Here is a 21,816-nt window from a genome sequence, read left to right on the forward strand (position 1 = left end):
TTTCCGAGGGCAATAGTGAAGATAATAAATCCTGCCTAAGCGTACCCGTAGAAGAGGAGAAGGAGGATGAAAGTCGTCCGATTGGTCTCTGATGTGTAGTCTTTCATCTCACAAGCGATGCAGATGAGCACCACAATAATGGCCGTGACAGCAAAGTGCATCTGAAACAATGGCAAAATAGAAACATGTTAGATTAAACCTTTGGGCTCGATAATGGCCAACAACTTGCTTCATTTTTTTGACAGCATTTTAACTGGGTTAATCCCTATGTAATTCAACTGTAATTTTCTGTGTAAATTGCACCCAATGGGCAAATACTGCATTATTTTTTATGTGCTGTTGTGAGTGGCAGCCTCCCACAAGAGTTCTCTTTTCTTCTTATTTCATTCTTTCATCCTTTTATTTGTCTGTAATCTGTTGTTGGCCCGGAACAGTGTGTGGCCACGGTCAGGGCCGTCCCAGGTTCGGCCGTCCACTTGGCAATGCCGGTGCAAACCACCGCACCATGGCGTATGCAAGGAGGGATATTTTTCCTGTGCCTGCCCCTGGCCGCTGGGATGGCTACTCATGTTGATTGGGATCGGCGTGACTCAGACGTCCTGCTTATCCAGCCGGTATTGACCGGGTCAAACTCCCACACCTTGTCCTTGCAGCAGTGACTTGTGAGATGTCCGATCGTGCTCGTCAGACCCAGGCTGTGGTCGACCTTTGCCTTGCCTGCCCTGTGGTGATGACGCACACCATCGGCCCTGCCTGAGTGCCCAGGATGCTGCACACGCGTTTGCCTATTTTGTGAGGTTTTGAAATAATCACATCCACGGTCCATCGGATTGCACCGTTGTCAGCGAATCGCCGGCTGAACCCCCTCCCCGTTACCCAAAGTATTTGGAGGGGGGGGCAGACCGCTGAGTCTTTCAATGTAAGTCTATATTATTTAGGCCTCTCACTGGTAAGCCTGCAGTTAGTTTTTTCCTTTGTTGCAGTGAACTGTCTTCTTGCTTTGATGTAGATGGAAACTGAATATCCCCCCCTGGGATCAATAAAGCACCTACCTACCCACCTACCCCACCCACCTATCTACCTGTCCACCTACCCAACCCACCGTCTGTATGTCTGTCCGTCCATCCGCCCGCCCGCCCGCCCGTAATAATATTGCACGCCCCACTTTTCAGTTTTTTTATTTGTTAAAAAAGTTTAAATTATCCAATAAATTTCGTTCCCCTTCACGATTGTGTCCCACTTGTTGTTGATTCTTGACAAAAAAAAATAATTTTATCTTTGTTTGATGCCTGAAATGTGGCGAAATGTTGAAGGGTTCAAGGGGGCCGAATACTTCAAGGAGGCCGAATACTATCGCAAGGCACTGTATATGCTTTTTTTCACTTTATTGTGCATTTTATGGCTGGTGCGACTTATACTCCGGAGTGACTTATAGTCCGAAAACTACGGTATATACATTTCATTGTTACTACTGTCCACTGTTGTGCCATTTGTCAGATCGCGGTTTGCTTCATGTGTGCGCCATTTGATTGACAGCTCCGGCGCGCTCCTTTAAGTTTTCCTCGCATCGTACGAGTAGCTGGTAAGCAGCGGCACGGCGACTAACGGTCGCCAGCAAATGTATTTTGTTGTCTCGATTGATGTTTGGTGTGTTGCTGAGAGTATTTCATTCATGGTTATTTATTATTATTATTTTTCCCAATAATTCAGTAAAGCAATCAAAACTGAACCGTCTTCCCTCCTGTGTTCTGATCGACACCCGGGGGCGAAAAGAGCATAACCATCCGAGCCAACCCCCTATACAGTTCTCAGGCTCCCAACAATAGCGGTGGTAGTTTGCATTATTTTATTGCAATGTTTTTCCTTATTCAGATTTGTTTCAAGACTACAGTTACAGTTAGACTTAACTTTGATGGTTAATGCAGTTATTGCAATTTTGTTGTTTCATCACAGTAGATTAGTTTATTTACATTTCAAAAACCAGAAGTCATTCATTTACAAATGTGATTGCACTTTAGTTTACATATTTAAATGTTCAGATATTAAGATGTGATACAGTTTTTGCATGATTTGAATGAGGCAAAATAACATGCTTTTTCTCTCGAATATATTGTTATAATCATTTGTTTCAGATGTAATTATTTTCTGTATGAAAATTTAATTTGGTGTTCAAAAAGTCATTTTTCAAACTTGAGTCTTGAAAAAGGGGGTCGTCTTATAATTGGGGCCGTCTTATTTCAAAGTCAAAGTCCGCTTTATTGTCAATTTCTTCACATGCCAGGCACACAAAGAGATCGAAATTACGTTTCCCACCGTCCCACGGTGACTAGACAGTACACAACACGCACATCAAACAGCACAAAGAGTAAAAACGAACAGACGAGAGCAACAAATAAGTAATAAGCAAATAACCCAAATAATAAACAATAAATAAATAAATAGACAAATAAGAGCAGCAAAAAGAGAGCAAGCGCGCTAATAGCAGACAGCCAGATCATAGCGCAAAAGAACAGGACGTCATGTAGGAGAGGGTGGAGGGGGGAGGGAATTCAGGATCCGGACAGCTTGGAGCACGAAGCTGTCCCTGAGTCTGGTGGTGCGGGAGCGCAGGCATCTGTATCTCTTCCCAGAGGGCAGAAGTACAAACAAAGAGTGAGCGGGGTGACTCTCTCTCTCTCTCTCTCTCTCTCTCTCTCTCGCTCTCTCTCTACCCACCGACACGCCCATCTACCCACCCAGGTACTTCCCACATTCTGCAAATATGCAGGTTAAGTTATCTGAAGACTCCAAATTGCCCCTTGTGTGTAAATGGCAGTATAAAATATGCTTATGCTTCGGATGTTCCCCACTTGACCCGGATGTGAGTGAACGGTGGCGCGACTTGCTGCCGCTGCTCCCCGGTCATCTTTTAACGTTTTCGCTTGATTTTCTGCAGTCTGCAGCAGATCAATAAATTTTGATGAACGTAGTACACTTGGCTTTCATTTTGGGGCAACCAGCTCAGTGGCCTAGTGGTAGAGTGTCCGCTCTGAGACTGGAAGATCAAACCCCGGCTGGGTCATACCAAAGACTAAAAAATGGGATCCATGAGACCTGCTTGGCACTCAGCATTAAGGGTTGGAATTCACCAAGTGATTCCCAAGCGCGGCAACGCTGCTGCTCTCTGCTCCCCTCTCCCCCAGGGGATGGATCAAAATCACATGCGGATGGGTTAAATGCAGAGGACAAATTTCACCACACCCAGATGTGTGTGTGTGATGATGATCATTGGGACTTTAACTTAGGGACTTTAACTGTCAAGCGGACCTGTCTGTCTGTCTGTAGCGTGTCTTTAACCGCTCAGGTGCTACCTGTGTGCTAGAGTGTTTGCTTTACACTTACCTGTCACTTCTTCCCGGTCCCGGTTAACGTTCTTCTGCCCAAGCCGTGCAGCATGCTACTCTACAACTTTGCTGTGAGCTTTGTTCTCTGGTGAACTATCCTGTCCGCCATGATTCATCTAGCGTCAACTTTGATCCAGGACATGAAGGGCGGAACTTCTCCAACTCCGGCCCCTCCGGTCTGCTCCTCCACCTGTACTGTAACACTTCCCGGACATCGCTCGCCTTCACCGTCGGAGATACATCCACCGTGGTGCAGGACGAGGCTACCGCATTGATGACTCCACTCCCATAAACTCCATCTGGTCTTCCACCCGCCGCCATTCACCGAGAAACACCCATAGGAAGGTGGACCACAGCACATTAGCTAGCCTAGCCAGGTCAGCAAACGCTTCCTTCTCCAATCAAGACAGCGTTAGCAAACTGGGACTACTCAACATCCGCTCCCTCACTGGCAAGGGACTACTACTACAGGACCTCCTCCTCAACCACAAGTTTGACTTTTTGTGTTTAACTGAAACGTGGCACCATCCCGGCGACTTCTCTCCGCTGAACGAGTCAGTTCCACGGGGGTTTGTTTACATCTGCAAATCACGTCTCACCGGTCGAGGAGGAGGTCTCGTAATACTTCACCACGAGACTTGGAAGGTCTCATCTGTTTCAGTGCCAGTGTCCAGTTCTTTTGAATCTGCGGCTCTGCAGCTGAATGGACCTACACCAACTATTCTAGTTCATATCTACCGCCCACCCAAACCAAATAAGGATTTTATTAATGAATTCACATTTCTCACCCACATCTACTCACTTTCATCCAACATTATTCTGCTAGGTGATTTAAATATCCACATGGACAACATTAACACTACTCTTACTAAAGATTTCACCTTCTGCCTGGACAGTTTTGGACTCAAACAACACATTGATTTCCCTACCCACACCAAAGCCCATATTTTATATGTAGACTGCTGCTCCGGTGTCACTCCGCTAACTGCTCTGCTGTGGATCTGGGAGCAGGCTTGTCTGATCAGTTGCTGGTTTCTTCTAATCTTAGTCTCACACTGTCCAAAATCAAACAGTCACATGTCATATCTTTCCACAACATCAAAAACGTCAATTTAGCAAATTTCACAACAGCCATTGGCAGTCTTCAGTTATTCCACACCTATATTCTCCATTATAAGGCTGCAATTTTCTCCGCCAGATCTCAGTATTTGGCGGAGAAAATTACTGCCGGTGCAGGGAACACCAAGGTCCTGTTCTCCATGATTCACAATTCAACCCGCCTCCTTGACACTTCTACTCTGTTGACCACTGTAACACCCAGATGTCCTTTTTTGACAATAAAATCGGCACCATCCACCAGCAACTGACCCCCTACTCGTTCAGCTGTCCATCTCCTTTCTTCCCCCACCCCACCCCTCCTCTCTCTCCTGTTTCCTACTTCCCTCTGCTGCTGACCTATTCAAACTCATCCAGAACTCAAAGCCATCTACATCTCAACTTGGCCCCCTGCCTTCCTCTCTGGTCATAGCCTCTCTCCCCTCTGTTGCCCCTGATTACTGCCATCATCTATTTTTCCCTCACCTCTGGTTCTGTCCCTTTATCTTTCAAAACTGCTGCTGTTACACCAATTCTGAAGAAACCCGACTCAGACCCCAATATCCTCAACAACCTCTGCCCCATCTCTAACCTGCCATTCCTCTCCAAAATTCTTGAAAACGCTGTTGCTTCACAGATCCAGACTCACCTCTCCAATAATAATATATATGAACAGTTCAAGTCCGGTTTACGCCCTCATCACAGTACAGAAACAGCCCTCATTAAAATCACGAACGATCTCTGAATTGCAGCTGACTGGTTTAATATCCATCTTCATTCTCCTTGATCTAAGCACAGCTTTTGACGCCATTTCCCACTTCATCCTCCTTGACCGAATAGCTTCCATCGGACTGTCTGACACACCCCTGCACTGGTTTCACTAATATCTCGCTGGGTGTTCTCAATTTATCCAGTTAAAATCATTCATATCTCATCCCTCCCCCCTGTCCTCTGGCGTTCCCCAGGGCTCTGTCCTCGGTCCCATCATATTTATCAACTCTCTCCCCCCAGACATCAGAAACATTGACTCGATTCATCTGTTTGCATCCCATCTCAAAACCCCCCTGTTTAGGCAGGCATATGTCTGAACTCATCACTCTGCTGCAGATGTTTCCTTGCTTTTGCACTCTTTTTTTCTTTTAAATCTCGTATTCTATTTTATGTTTGTACGGCAACCTTGAGTGCCTTGAAAGGCGCCTTCCAAATAAAATGTATTATCATTATTATCATTATTATTATTATTATTATATTATTAGCACTCCCCAGGAAATTAACATTTGGGTATTTTATGATTTTTGCCACTCCCAGGGCCCGATGGTTGTAGGTCCCGCCTTGCGGATGGTGTCTTTGGGCAGCTGCCGGAGGACTTCAGAAGCCGCAGTGTGAAGATGACAAGCTGTTTACTCGAGAGGTGCCCAAACAATTGAGATGGAGCACTTGATTCAGAATGATGCTTCTGAATTTGATGGGATGGACTTTGCAACATCGCCACATCATGCAACAGCAATTCACATTTTGACCCACTCAAACTTCCAGGGCCACCATCCCATCGGCCCTCCCTCCTGCAGACCACCAGAACGACAAGATATCCCCTCATTTGGTCCATGAGATGTGCAGTAAAACATTTGTCCAGTTAGTCTAATGCTTGTCTGTACTCACCACATCCCAGAAAAAGTTTGCAATCCAATAGATGACCGGTTGGAGCCCACTGATAAAATGGAGTTGAGTTGCTTTTATAGCTCTTTCCTCAATCAGGAAGAGCACAAAGTTGGCAGGCAAACTGGACACGATCATGCTCACAATAAAAGCCGTTGCTATTGCTCCACCAATCTCCCTAAAAACAAAAAGAGAAAATACCAAATTATCATTTGCTATAATTCATTTACAGTGTACATTCGTGCCAATCAAACGGGAAAGGAATAGCCTGAGGATAATGAGGAACTTTGAGTAAATATCATATTTATCTTATTAAATTTAAACCCATTCACTGATCAGCAATTGTGCTTTAAGTCATGCTGTCAGAAAAAGACATACAAGGGTCACATGTCTCATTAAAAATCAAAACACAATAGAGAAGGGCACATTACCAAACCAAATAAAAATTGCTTACTTTGACTGTACAAGATTGGAAGGAATACCATTTTACAAACTTCAAACCTGTTTCACTACTGCCTCATTTCGCCATCTTTCTTTAGAAAAGTTCAATAAAATGTTCGATTCATTCTTATCAAATTCAATCGACACTTAGAAAGTCAATGTGGATTCATAAGTAACATATCAACAGTTCATGCAATAATAGAATCGATTGAAATAAGAGACACAATAAACATGCATATAGCCTTGGCATATTCGTTAATTAAAAAAATATATTGGATTAGATTCTGGTTATTTGGACATAAGAAAGCAATCAGTATTTATTGACAATCACTGGTCATGTCATCCATCCATCCATCCATCCATCCATCCATTTTCTGAACGGCTTTGTCCCCACGGGGGTCACGGGCGTGCTATCCCAGCCGTCATCGGGCAGTAGGCGGGGGACACCCTGAACCGGTTGCCAGCCAATCGCAGGGCACACAGAGACGAACAACCATCCGCACTCGCACTCATACCTAGGGACAATTTAGAGTCTTCAATTGGCCTACCAAGCATGTTTTTGGGATGTGGGAGGAAACCGGAGTGCCCGGAGAAAACCCACGCAGACACTGGGAGAACATGCAAACTCCACACAGGGAGAGCCGGAAGTGGACTCGAACCCGCACCCTCCTAACTGTGAGGGAAGTTAGTAACTAACTTCCTAACTAACTAATAAAGTCACTATGAAAATTGTTATTTCATCTTAACATGAAATGTTCTACCCAGCCGCCCAATGGTCATGTCATCTATTTAAAATTATTGGGGCCTAAAATGAAATGGAAACATTCTTGCTTAGTTATCAAAAATGCTCCGCTGCTATCTGTTTCCAGAAACAAAGAGCGAAGACCCTCTGCACTGATTAACCAGTTTGCAGAGGTAACCCCCGAAACATGTTACGTCTCACCGCCACCCCGTTTTCTCGCAATAAATACCCTTGAAAGAGGCGAAAGTCACTGTTTTCAAGCACCTCTGTACCACATAGGGTGCTGATGGCTTTCTGGCAAACTGTGTCACATGTGGTTCTTGCATAAAAGGTAGAGTGGGGGAAAACTATCATTGAAAGTTAGAGTAGAGTACCATATTTTTCGGTCTATAAGTCGCTTTTATTTTCATAGTTTGGGTGGGGGGTGGTCAACTTATACTCAGGAGCGATTTATATGTGAAATTATTCACAAAATTAAAAAATCCGAGATGTAGTGAAACTGCGATAAACGAATCGCATTGTAGCAAGAGATTACTGTAATTTGTACTCCAACTGAAGTCAACGGTGCGGCGCACACGGCGCGTTGTTTACATAAAGGACAAAGGATTCAATTATAGGATTTATTGACTTGGAGTGACAGAGATTGTTTGATAAAATTGTTGTTTATAATTATATGGGCCTGTAGAATAATTTGAACTACAACTAACGACGAGTCCGACGTCAGCGGCGCAGTGCACGCGGCGTTGTTTACACAAAGGACAAAGATTTTGATCGATGGATTTAATGATTTGGAGTGACACAAGATAGTTTGATAATATTGTTGTTTATATAATAGGAATTTGATGTATACTTTATATATCGTTAAATGGTTCTGTGGAATAATTTGAACTGCAATTGACGACGAGTCCGACGTCAGCGGCACGGCGTTGATTCAGGATAATGGACGATCAATGGATTTAATGATGATTTGTAGTGACACAGATTGTTTGATAATGTTGTTTGTATAATAGTTATTTGATATATAATTTATATATCGTTATATGGGCCTGTGGAATAATTTGAACTGCAACTGACGAGTCCGACATCAGCAGCGCGGCGCACACGCGGCGTTGTTTACATAAAGGACACTCGATGGATTTAATGATTTGGAGTGACACAGATGGCTTGATAAGGTGTTATTTATGTTATAGTCATTTGGATAACTGTTAATGTTACGTCAGGCCTGTTCTCAGCTCTTTGTTTCTGTTTATGTCATGTTAGCATACTGTATTGTTTAGCCTGTTGTTGCTCGTTCATGTCTGTTCTTGGTGTTGGATTTTGTCGAATAATTTCTTATATATACTTATATATGTTTTTTTTCACGTTATTGTGCATTTTATGGCTGATGCGACGTATATTCCGGAGTGACTTTTAGTCCGAAAAATACGGCAGTACTTGCAGTACTACATGCAGAGTAGGGCAGATTGTTAGACTTTTTTAGCATACCTCTTTTTCACATCCTGATATTGATAGTTCGAAACATTGTCCAGCTCGATGCCGTCGTCTGCACTCTCTCTTCTCAACAGAAATATCAGCAAAAGTATATTGGGCAGCACAATCTGTATCAAACAAAAACATTACAATGAAAACACATCGCTGGGGATACACGTCATGTAAACCATGTAAAAAAATAAAATTAATAGTTTTTCTTCTCTCACAAGTTTAATACACATAGGCAGGAATGCATCAACAACTTTTAACTTAGAAGCAAGTTTAAAACATGATTTGTTTAAATTCTTTAATAAAAGAGGACAGTTAAGATTGTTTTATTTGAACAAAGGCTGCATATTTTAGGTGTATAGAGCAAAACTAAGTTTCTCAAAGAAAACCAATAGAAAATTCCTTTTATAATGAAAAGGGATTTTGTGTGAGAATAGTACTATAAGTAAACAATTTTGCATCTTAACACACAACTGTTCAACTGTCATCCATGGTAGTGACAGAAACGCAGTTATACGATGGATGGTACTGCAGCTCTTGTTTTTGCAGCAAGCTTTAACTGAGCGATGTCGCTTTTCCTTTTCTCTGTGGTTCATCTATTGTAACTGTCGGGGAACTGAACCATTAATTTGGTCAGCAAATGCGACGTAGCCGAAAGTTTGTGCTAGCTGAGCAGCGAAGGTCCGTGTGTGTGTGTGTGTGTGTGTGTGCGTGCGTGTGTTTGTGTGTGTGTGTGTGTGCGTGCGTGCGTGTGTGTGCGTGTGTGCACGCAGTGAACACCGTTCCCTCATTCGACCAGGGGTCTCAAATTTTGATTGGGACAAGATAAACCGTTAGTGAGTCTGTGGTCAACTTTGCAACTTCAAAAACAACATTCGCGACGTGGGTGAGATACGGACTGTAATGTTTAGTTGGTGGGGGGGCGGCACTCTTTGACACAGGTGAGGAGGGGGACCCTTTGACACAGGAGCATCTTTTGACACAGTAGCTTGGCAGTGTTGTAGCGGTGTAGCCTATTCCTGAGGGCTTTTATGGAAAAACGAACGTGGGAGGAACTTCCGGTATGAGACTTCCAGTAAAATGCTACCATTGGTTACAATAGGTTGGACTTCACGGAGCTGTGTTTTTGAACAGTTTTCTCCAACCCCTTTTCTAAGTGAAAAAATGTCTGCATGCCTTGGGAGCTCACTGGGCTTACAAGTACAAGTTGAATCTGTGCTTCGCTTTGGCCTGGACATCCACTTTTTGATTTCCATATTATGTATTTTATGTGCCCTCTTTGCATTCATTGCAGCCTGGTGATCCTGAAAGGGGGATCCTTCCATCTGTGGTCCCTTCTCAAGGTTTCTCATTTTTCCCCTGGTAGGTTTTTTTTTAGTTTTTCCTTGCCCTTTTGGGAGCCCAAGATCAAGGGATGCTTTGAGAATAATTGTCAATTGATTTTATGTGAAGCCCTTTGAGACTGCTTGTGATTTAGGGCTATACAAACAAACTTGACTTGACTTGGCTGTGACTACAACAGCAGTTTTTTTAACTGTCTTAGATTACAGTATTTTCTGCACTATAACGCACACTGGATTACAAGGTGCACAATCATTGAATTTATTTTTTTATTTTTTATTTTTATTTTTATACATGAGGTAAAAAAAAAAAAAAAGTCCAACTCCCATTCCGTATGAAAGTGATACGGTTTGGCTCTTACTTGGTCCAGCAACCCTACACATTTTTGATGGTCATAAACTTTCTGTAATTTAAAATAAAAAAGTGAGTGCATGTGTTGATGCGTAATGCATTGATTAGCTTGTTAGCTTTGGCACCGGGTTTGTATATGTGCAGCCAAACTAGCTACGGTGAGGGGGTGTGGTCACTGTCTATTGCACATGTGTGCTTCACTGTGATTGCCTCACGTAAGTCACTTTCTGGTTCTTTTATCACAAACAAGGTATTTTAGGTTGCATTACCTAAAATACCTTGTTTGTGAACCAGAAAGTGATTGACAGGTGAAACAAAATGAATTTAGTACAAAACAAAAGCCTCCCGTGAGGTTTACCTGTATGTCACTAAAGCGATGGGATGGATTCTACCCTATCGAGAAAAAAAAAAAAAAGTTAAATGTCATGCGATCCAACAGTCGTCGCTTACTTCGGTGACGACCCTGACCACGGTTGCCGTAATGCTGAAAGCGATGCGACCTTGTAATTTACTAGTCGTATTGAAACATACTGAAACACTTTGGCAGACTGCTGTGTACAACCGGTATGGATCAATAAATTCATAAATTGATTCATATATAAGGCGCTCTGCATTATAAGGCGAACTGTGGTTTTTTGAAGAAATTATAAACTTCTAAGTGCACCCTAAAGTTCGGAAAATACGGTAAATTAAACATTGTCGATGCAACCCAGGCTTACACATGGGCCATATTCATATGAAATGAAGATAGATAATATAAATAGAAGCTTATGACTTCTTCTTTGGCCATTATTTGATGTCCTTGTTTTACATCTTAATATTTGTTTTACATCTTAATATTTTTGCATTCAGTTTTAAAATTCTCCAATAAGGTTTTAAAACTTTGCTTCAACCTTGAGTGATACTTTTGGTTAGAAGGGTGCAAACCAAGTGAAACCTTTACAATAATGTCTGCTGTGCATGGTGCAACATGTTTAAGCAGGGCTATTCAATTGATCAAATTTTACAAAAGTACAATTCCAAACATGCCTAAACACGTTCAATAAATGCTGTTTCCTAATCTTGATTTAAAAATTGAACAAAATAATCATGATTTTGATTTTAGTCCTAATTGAGCAGCCCTACCTCACTAAGTCATTATACATTATATTGAATGGCGCTGGTATTTAAACTCACATTTTAAATGCATTGCAAATGTAGTACACCATTTTTCATTTCTGAGTGCCAGGTCGTCAATACTGACATGTTTCTACTTGCAATTTGTTATCACCTGACCAAAGACGCCAAGAATATTTCTGCGACTATGCAGCCATCGTTTAATAAAGAGAGCTCTCAGGTGCTGCCAGGTCAGCCACCATCCGGTGAGGGTGACCCCATCACCATATCCACTCAGTAGGTCTGTCTCCTGAACTTCTGTAAGAACACATTACAATTCAATGTAATTTTTTTTTTGTGCTGAAATACTACTATGTAAGCAAGGTGATGGCAATTACTGTATGTCTTCATGCAACCACAGAATAAACATCTAATTAGATTTTACAGTTTTCATATTGATGCTGCTAACTGCATTGCTAATATCACTATTAACCCTTGATGTCTCCTCTCAACTTAATACATTCATGTATAGATGGGACAATAATGTTAAATACATGTTGGATATCGCTTAAACATTTCAACATCAATAAAGCATGTTTTCACAATAGTCAACATAATAGATAGTCCACGTTAGCCATAATAATGGGTTCTTCTAACTTTAACATATATAGTGATATTGCTCAAACTGTTAGATTAAAATGATGGCAAAGCAAAATCATATTCCAAATTTGTGTGTAGCTGCGTGCTCGAACAGGTCGTGTCCTCCTAATTGCTAACAATTTAATTTATTAGTTTCCATCAGGTCACCCCTATGTCAAGCTTTAACACCATCTCCTGGTGAAATTTGGCATTACTACATCTTTAGCACCATCTCCTGGTGAAATTTGGAATTACTACATCTTTAACACCATCTCCTGGTGAAATTTGGAATTACTACATGTTTTAGGATTGCCAAATAGCCTGGGCCAAATCCAATACCCAATTACGCATCATCCGAACCTCCATGCCACTTAGTGTTTCTTCAAGCCCTCTGATATGACCCATTAGCAATAGCAATATTATTTGTATTGACAGCAATATTGTTAATGCCATCTCATGAAACGTTATCATTATTTAACTTTTTACGTACACACACTGGCTGAGATGCGCCAAACGGAGACTCTTTTCGGGAGAAATAGGGGCACGTCTTTTGCAAATTAGTACGCTGCAGGCATATGCTGCTATTAAGGGGGAATTCTGATTCATCAACATGTGCACATAAGTGCAAAGATTTTCTGTACATGCTAAATTTGTATGAATATTCCTATGCGTGTACGAGTATATGAGGCCCAAAGTGAGTGTAAATGGTTGCCTGTCTGCACAGGTAGCGTATATGCAGGGTTGCAGGAGTCGTGCGCACAATTTTAGTGTGGTTTTCAAAAGAGCACAATAAGTTATTGTTTAATAATCCCTGAGGACCACGTGAGTCGGCTGCAGGGCTGTTCTAAAATTTGCTCAAATAGCGGCACTTATAAGTGAGCTGCATCTATTTATTTTATTTTTGATATTCTTGTTTAAATCACACTGACAAGTGAACTGGAAATGACAACACAAATTGCTAAATTGAGCAAATTGGCTATTTCAGAAGTGTGTCAAACTGGTAGCTCTTTGCCTTAATCAGTACCTAAGAAGTAGCCCTCGGTTTAAAAAAGGTTGGTGACCCCTGATATAGACCATTAATTGAATTATGTGGCTCATTTTCCCTCACCCACCAAAGTCATGGATGAATTGAAGATTTAGACCACACCTGGACAGAGTAATTTGTACGGATGGGTATTGATACTAATTTCCTGAATAGACAATATTTAAATATCAAGGAAATGTTTACAAAGTCTGGAACCATTAATTGAAATATGCAGCAGCAGTAACCAGTAACTGGTCAAAAAAAATGTATCACTGTGTTGCGCAAACATTTACTTCAGCAAGGATGAGATAAAAACAGGCTTTTTAAGTACAAGAACCTTTGACCTATGCCATAAATGCAACTGTGGAGGGTTTAATAAGCAATATTGGTACGCGCACATGCACACACACCTATCCCAGGGTCTTCATGTTGCCTCCGTTCCTTCTGCTGTGTTTGGGAACGTTGCACTAGTTCCACCTCAATTTCAGTTTCCTCCGCCAGTTGTAGAAAGATCTGGACAATATGTGACTCTTTCACACACTTAAATAGTACATCAAAGGTGTAAGGGTGTATGGAAGCTTTTGAGAAAAATCATGTGAAAAACCTATGTGTTTTTATGAAGACAGAGATTTGCTTACTTCCTCCAGTTTACAGTCAGACAAGCCATAGCTGGAAATTCCAATCTCACTCAGATTATTTTCCAGTTCAGACAGAAGGCGAGCTAGGCGGCCGTCCTTGGAGGCTTCCTGTGGTAGACTGATCACTGCTTCATACGCTGAGTCCTCCATAAGCCTGGCACTTGGACAGTGGCGCTGTGCCAGAGATAGCAGCGCTCTCATGGCTGCCACATAAAATGCCAATCAGCACATAGTCATAAGATGCCAATCAATAATAATCAATAATACTCAAACAGCCTGTATGACCATCTGAAATTTAATTTTTAAACATGTCTATCATGTTAGATTCACAAAAAACACTCACGTGAGCAATTGTCCACATTGGTATCCAGACTGGATGTGTCTACATTCCTTAATGAATCACTGTCCTAAAACATATTACATTTGCACTGATTTGATATCTTGAGTCTTTCAGAGCTCCAAAAAACAAAAAAAAACAAAATAACGAGTTATCTTCAAGACCCTGTAAAGTGAATTGTTTTGATGTACATGTTTGGAGAAAATTGCTGAAAATGTGCAAAAAGAGAACTGTCTAGTACTCCATTGTGAAGCTACAGGGTAAACTGTTCAATGTTTCAGTTTTCTGGATTTTTGGGCATTGCTAAAAGGGCACCCATCTGTTTGGATCAGTGACTATGACCCATTTCGACCAAGATAATGTGTGGTTCGATATGTTATACTAAGATAGCTAAAATGCATCTTCCCTGGATATCACAATGCAACTGCCAGTTTGTCAATATTTAAATGCCCAAGTGTTACTTGTGTTATTCATAATACTCTTATATATTGAAACGTAATGCATTGCGGATACTGTACACTGGTTTATCTAGAACTTTTTAGTGGAGTAGCCCCAAGATAAAACCCACGTTAGAATATTTGCATTCACCTGTAGTCTTGCAAACCAGCAAAATCTGTCGTTGCTGCACTGCACAGATTCCTGAGAAGTTGTCATTGGATCATACGATCCTCAGGGTTTAATGACACAAAAGAGAAAAAGACCAACCTTGGCAAGAAGCAAAACTAAATTACAAAAATGCTAATAGAATGCTTTTGTTTGGTCTTCATGGAATAACCTCTTGACAACACTCATAATACATGGTCTTCGTCGAATAACCTCTCTCATACACTGATTTTGCTAGTTAAGAGCCAATCACACCATTGTCACCAACGGACGACGTTATTTTGTCTACTGGCAATCAAATTCTCATTTCTTTAAACCATATCCAAGCACAATGAAACAAGAGACATCCATTCATTCATTTCCCAAACCGAGGGTCACAAGTGTGCTGAGGCCTATTCCAGCAGTCTTTAGGCGGTAGGCAGGGTACATCCTGAACTGGTTGCCAGCCAATTGCAGCACACACATAAACGAACAACCATCTGCACTCACAATCACAGCTACTAGCAATATGCACCGGTCAATTGTGCCTAACATGCAGGTACATGGTACCACACAGAAAGGCCGGAGTTAGAACTGACGTCCTAACCGCTCATGAAATAAGACTCTTCACATTTCCATAAGCTGTTTTGTTTTTGCTTGTATTATGAGTGTGAGCAAGATTTATGTACCTGTGGAATGATTTTGTGAAACCCTGACTGTGGCTGGTATGGTAAACAGTGACTCCTCAACCATATTGTATGCTAAGGTGTAACATACTAAGCCACAAATAACTGACAGGGCTCTAGACTAAATTTTGTGCAACCAACTTTTTCAGTTGGTCACACAGGATTTGGTTGCACCATTTTTACGGGAAGTACCGCATTACCATATTTGCTGATATATGGTCATCTCAATTGACATGTTTCACATGATGTAAAGATTAATGGTGACTCAAGATATGTATTTCTGTAATTGTAATAGAAAAAAAAGTCTGTTATCTGATGTTTTATTACCAGTTTATTCTATACAAATCGGGAAACAAAATATGACTATAATTTAATACAATTGTAATAGAAAAAAAAGTCTGTTATCTGATGTTTTATTACCAGTTTATTCCATACAAATCGGGAAACAAAATATGACTATAATTTGCGTCCCCTCAAGCTCGTTTTGCCTTGCCCCGGAAAACGTTCTTTTGTTACTTCCTCTAGTGCCCCTGCAGCGGTATCTTTCTCCCCCTTGTGTCTATTTCCAGGCTTGGGCTAGACTCTAGCCGCTAGAGCAACAACTATTGTAGCTATTCTGTATAAGCATACATTTGGCGTGTCATTCAGGGTCAAGGTAAAATGAACTTGACGGGTTCTTAACCTGGGTTCGGTAAGTCGGTCTCAGGGATTCGGCAGAGCCTCCACTGCAGAGGTCCGAGGTAAATTTGTGATAACGCATATCTCAACTAGTCGAGCAACAGCTGAAGTCACACTGATATACAGGTATTGCAGGTTTGTTGTGAGTTCATGCTTTGCACGCCCAGACTGACAATAGGGAGAACCGGGAGTATTCCCGAAGCCCCGGCCTAGGATCTTTGTTTTTTTCTTTTTTGTTTTTTTCTTTCTTTTTTTTAAGTCTGCCGGTGCGGCGGCGCGCCTGTCAAAGAGACAGGCCAGGCCACTTAGGCCACTCAGGCCAGGAGCATGTGAAGAAGACGATTGGTTTATGTTAATTAACACCCGCCCCCACTGTCCGTATCAACCACACAGTGAGCGTGTGGAGGAAGCGGTGTGTTATGTATGTCAGGTGCCGGCTGCTGTGGTGTGTGTAGCTAGCGAGCGGTCAAAGTGAGGATAATGGACTTCGAACGTGGTAAAAAGAAGTGGATAGGCGGTGCAGAAAGGGAGAGGGCCAAAAAAAAAATGCGGCCAAATGCAGAAAAGTTACCGTAATTTTCGGACTATAAGTCGTTCCGGAGTATAAGTCGCACCAGCCATAAAATGCACAATAAAGTGAAAAAAAAACCACATATATAAGTCGCACCGGAGTATAAGTCGCACTTTTGGGGCAAATTTATTTGTCAAAATCCAACACCAAAAACAGACATGAACCAGCAACAACAGGCTAAACGATATGGTATGCTAACGTGGCATATACACAAACGAGGAGCTGAGAACGGGCTTGACGTAACATTCAGAGTTATTCAAGTATTACATAAATAACATGTTTATCAAACCATCTGTGTCACTCCAATTCATTAAATCCATTGATCGTGATTTATGTAAACAATGCCGCGTATGCGCCGCATATGCTCACAACGGACCCGTTGTAAGTTGCATTTCTAATTATTCCACAGACCCATATAACGATATATAAAGTATACTTCAAATAACTATCATATTACAACAATATTATCAAACCATCTGTGTCACTCCAAATCATTAAATCCCTCGTTCTTTATGTCAACAACGCCGCGCGTGCACTGCAAAGAGCTATGATATAACTATGTTGTAACGTTAACAAAGTACCAGGAAAGACGTGGGTTTATATAACAACAATATTATCAAACCATCTGTCACTCCAAATCATTAAATCCATCGATCAAATTCCTCGTTCTTTATGTCAACAACGCTGCGCGTGCACTGCAGAGATCTAATATATAACTATATTGTAGCGTTAACAAAGTACCAGGAAAGACGTGGGTTTATATAACAACAATATTATCCAACCATCTGTGTCACTCCAAATCATTAAATCCATCGATCAAATTCCTCGTCCTTTATGTCAACAACGCCACGCGTGCGCCGCAGAGATCTAGTATATAACTACATTGTAGCGTTAACAAAGTACAAGGAACGACGTGGGTTTATATACCAATAATATTATCATACCATCTGTGTCACTCCTAATCATTAAATCTATACTCCGGAGCGATTTATAGTCCGAAAATTACGGTGTTTTGCTCGCCCTCATTCCAGAGATTTTGATTTGTTTTTCTGGTACCACCAACAACAAAACCTAAAGAAAGCCAAAGTGTTTTACACTAAGGATAGGATGCATAGACAATGACTAACTTACTGTGAGGCATCTCATTCACTGTACTGTTCAGTGTGTATATGTTTGCTAAACAGTCTGATAACCCTTTTGTGAAAAGAGGCATGCAGCCATGGATGCATGTCCTCTGCATTGAGGAACACGAAAAGAGAGAGTTGCACAGAGAGAGTGCAGAGGTGTATTTCCTGAGGGCTAACAAGGCTGACATCCATAGCCTAGTGAGTGAGAAACAGATGTCAATACACCGAGAGCAAGTGAGGAAGTAAAGGCAAGTCATGGAACATGTGGTTACTATGGAACGTGTGGTTACGATAGTTAAGTGACCTCAGCTACAGAGGGGATAAACACGAAGCACCTAACAGCCTGGAAAACATGACCTTGGACCATGGACATTTTTTAGAGATCATATTTCTCCTGAGCAGATATGATGTTTGTTTACAAGAGCATGCCAATGACTGCATAAAGCAGAGCAAGACAGCACATGAGACTGGAGGAGGTAAAGGAAGTGTGCCTTGTAACTCTGCTCTCAAAGCAACAGTTAACAAGGTCATCAAATACAGCACACTATTGCTGATGAGGTTAGAGAGGCAAATATGTTTTCAGTAAAACTGGATACAACCCAAGACCTTACAGTCAAAGACCAGTGTGCTATAGTTGTGAGATACGTCACTGACGTTATCCATGAGGCTCCTAGCTGTCATCGATTGTGAGGCATCAACCGGTGCATACTTTGGAGAGTGAGCTGGTTACATAACTGACTCCTGGCCTGAAAAAAATCTCCTGTCCGGCCATGATGCATTGTGTTGGTTTTGTTCATTTAATAAGGTGATGTTCATGCATGGCTCATTTTCTGCATCAGTAAAAAACACCTACGTCTTGAATTTGAGGAAAAAATAAAATGTCACTCAAGAAGGCTTTGGTGAATGCGACTATGAAACTGGTGGGGTTTGGTACCTCCAACTCTACAGGGCCTTGAAGGTAATCAGTTTGAAGAGAATTATCCTTCTAAATTAACTTTTAAGTACTAAAATAAACAAGTGGTTAGAGAATGCAAGGTAGGATAATTGTGTTCATGCCTTTTTGACCACCGTCAGGGAATAGCCAGATCCCAGTTTGGATTTAAGAAAAAGCGGTGAGCCGCAGCAACACAGCTTTCCCTGGGAGATGATGGCAATACGATCACTAAGTAGTTCTGCCTCGTCCATGTAATGCGTAGAGAGCAATATGGTTCGGTCTGAAAGACAAAAAAATTCATTCATTGTCATATGGTTAGCATCAGTCTAAGACACCTGGAGTATTTTTTTACTCTACCCAAAAATTCAAAAACAAAGAAAAATGTAATAGTTGAACTGACGTTATACCATGAGCAAAAGAATGATAGTATGCACCTCAAATTGACAATTTGAGCAAAAGAATGATAGTATGCACCTCAAACTGACAATCTGAGTTCACCTTTGCGATATTTCAGCAACAAATCCCAAATGCGCCGACGGGAGAATGGGTCCACCCCTGCTGTAGGCTCATCCAAAATCACTACCTTGGTTCTTCCAACAAATGCAAGGATCACCAAGAGCTTCCTCTTCATTCCCCCTGTTAGGATATAAAAGGGGATTTTGCAATTTCCCCCCAAAAATAACTGATTTGTTGAAGCAGTCAGACATACATGATTAAAATTTGCGGTTGATTGGTTGTTTTTCTTCTGCTGCAGTGGTTTCTCAAAAATCAAATTAGACGGATATGGTGCCAGAGAGGACTAAACTTTTTACAGATGGTTTTACTCGTGCCGCTGTCAGCTCATTCTGGTAGTTATAATATTTGATCAAATGGCAATCTCTCGTTTCAACTTTCGGCTTTGTAGAATAAGATTTTCCTACCATAATGGTTACCATAATAGAAACGTATGAGCTCACCAGAGAGGTTTTTTGCCTGTATGTGACGTTTATCAACGAGTCCGACTTCATCAAGCCAATGGTTGAGGTCAGACATAACCTCTTCTTCAGACATACCCTTCAGTCGTCCATAAAACCGTAAATGCTCCTCCACTGTTAGACTGCAGCAAAGAGACAGAGGCAATGTGACGATGACAGTTATTAACCATTGCTGCTCATAACCATAAATTTGCAAGGTGACTAAAACATGTAACAGTTGAACAAACCTTTACAGGTAAAAGGACTTTCAACTTATGTTCAACATTCAAGTTTCACTTGGACAGCCATTATTTGTAACTTTTTGCCATCCATTTTTTTAGCTTTTTCTTGAACAAAAGGGCCTGCCTTTCTACTTCCTTGCATTTGGATCCTCCTCTCCTTGCCAACTGTCTCCACGTGATTACCATTATTCAGTGACGTCACATTGATTTGTGAACTCTGTCCTTTTTTTTAAACCACTTCTCAACTTGGACCTGCCCCTTTCAAGGGGTATTCTTGTGCACTTTTCCAAGTTGTAAGTTGGGAAAGTCTGACTTCCCACTTTCCTTGAATGTATTGTGCAAGATTATTTTTTTAAATGATGGAATTCATTAGCGTAGTAGACACAAGACAATCCTTACGCATCAAACAATATATTGTGTTGTGGACAAACTCCTAGGGTCTTTCGGATGATGTCCATGTTGCGGCGTATGTCCATTCCATTGATGTACGCCGTCCCCGAGGTGGGTGGGAACAGACCAGTCAATATAGATCTGACACATGCACACACGCACAGCCCCAACACACACACACACACACACACACACACACACACACACACACACATGCACAGTTTTGTCAGTATACATGTCATATTAAAATTGAATTATTTACATAGCATTTAGCATTATGAAAGTAACTGTAACAAATACAAAGTAAATACAACTGAAATGCAAGTATTTCTGTCACAGGCAGAAATGGAGCAGGGCGACCAAATGTAGCTTGGACCAGAGTTTATTGAGAAAAAAGGGTGGTGGAGGAGAGAATGAGAGGAACAAACTAGCAGGAGAATATGGCAGGAACAAACATGGAAACAGGGGGGCAAACTAATAGGACGGGTTAACAAAACAACAATGGGACTGACCGACATGGGTGGCTAACAGAAACAGAACTGAGGCAGGGGAACAGGAGGAACCGACAAACTACCGTAATTTTGGGACTATAAGTCGCAGTTTTTTTCATAGTTTGGGTGGGGGGGGGCGATTTATACTCAGGAGCGACATATGTGTTTTTTCTTCAAAAAAATTTACTTGATCATTAACACATTACTTACTAGTACAGTTGATCACCTTACATATTATTTTTAATACACTGAAAAAACGAATAAAGCAATTCACACTTTAAAGCACAATATTCAAGTTCATGAAACAAATAAACAAAACAAAACAACTGAAAAAAAAAAGTTATTTTCAAACTAAACTGAACGAGGGTGATTTAAATTTCACCATTGGCCGTGACGCAACAACTGGGAGGGGAAAGCGCTGATTTTTTGAGTTTTTAAAAAGCACAGGTCTGATGAAGAGAATTTAGTGTGGTGATGTAAAAAAAAAAAATAATAATAATAATAATAAAAAAAACAGTAGGGGCAGCAATGCAATTTAGGATGCAAGCTCTGCTTGTGATGGACAGCATGCGAGCACACATCACGCCAGACATGCAAATCACAAGTCCGACGGCGCGCGTACGCGGCATTGTTTACACGATCGATGATCGATGTATTTTATGATTTGGAGTGACAGATGGTTTGGTAATATTGTTGTTATATGATAGTTATTTGAAATATACTTTATATATCGTTATATGGGTCTGTGGAATAATTAGACATGCAAATCACGAGTCCGACGGCGCGCGTACGCGGCATTGTTTACACGATCAATGATCGATGGGTTTTATGATTTGGAGTGACAGATGGTTTGGTAATATTGTTGCTATATGATAGTTATTTGAAATATACTTTGTATATCGTTATATGGGTCTGTGGAATAATTAGACATGCAAATCGCG

The 21,816-nt window shown here is 41.3% G+C and overlaps 1 protein-coding gene across 1 annotated transcript in view; it reads right to left on the reverse strand.

The window, feature by feature from the left end:
- LOC147050602 (phospholipid-transporting ATPase ABCA1-like) overlaps positions 1-21,816 on the reverse strand; it is a 99,074-nt gene that overhangs the window by 41,069 nt on the left and 36,189 nt on the right. The window contains exons 20-30 of the mRNA XM_085919985.1: positions 20,394-20,525; positions 19,756-19,895; positions 19,298-19,435; positions 18,922-19,079; positions 14,228-14,291; positions 13,885-14,087; positions 13,657-13,759; positions 11,759-11,901; positions 8,803-8,915; positions 6,138-6,312; positions 46-161 (exon numbers count right to left, since the gene is read on the reverse strand). Of these exons, the coding sequence (XP_085776111.1) occupies positions 46-161; positions 6,138-6,312; positions 8,803-8,915; positions 11,759-11,901; positions 13,657-13,759; positions 13,885-14,087; positions 14,228-14,291; positions 18,922-19,079; positions 19,298-19,435; positions 19,756-19,895; positions 20,394-20,525 (1,485 nt within the window). The remainder of the gene's footprint in view (positions 1-45; positions 162-6,137; positions 6,313-8,802; positions 8,916-11,758; positions 11,902-13,656; positions 13,760-13,884; positions 14,088-14,227; positions 14,292-18,921; positions 19,080-19,297; positions 19,436-19,755; positions 19,896-20,393; positions 20,526-21,816) is intronic.

Source organism: Syngnathus leptorhynchus, chromosome 9 (genome assembly GCF_054491065.1).
Source record: "Syngnathus leptorhynchus isolate UIUO chromosome 9, UIUO_Slep, whole genome shotgun sequence".
Classification (NCBI taxonomy): Eukaryota; Metazoa; Chordata; class Actinopteri; order Syngnathiformes; family Syngnathidae; genus Syngnathus; species Syngnathus leptorhynchus.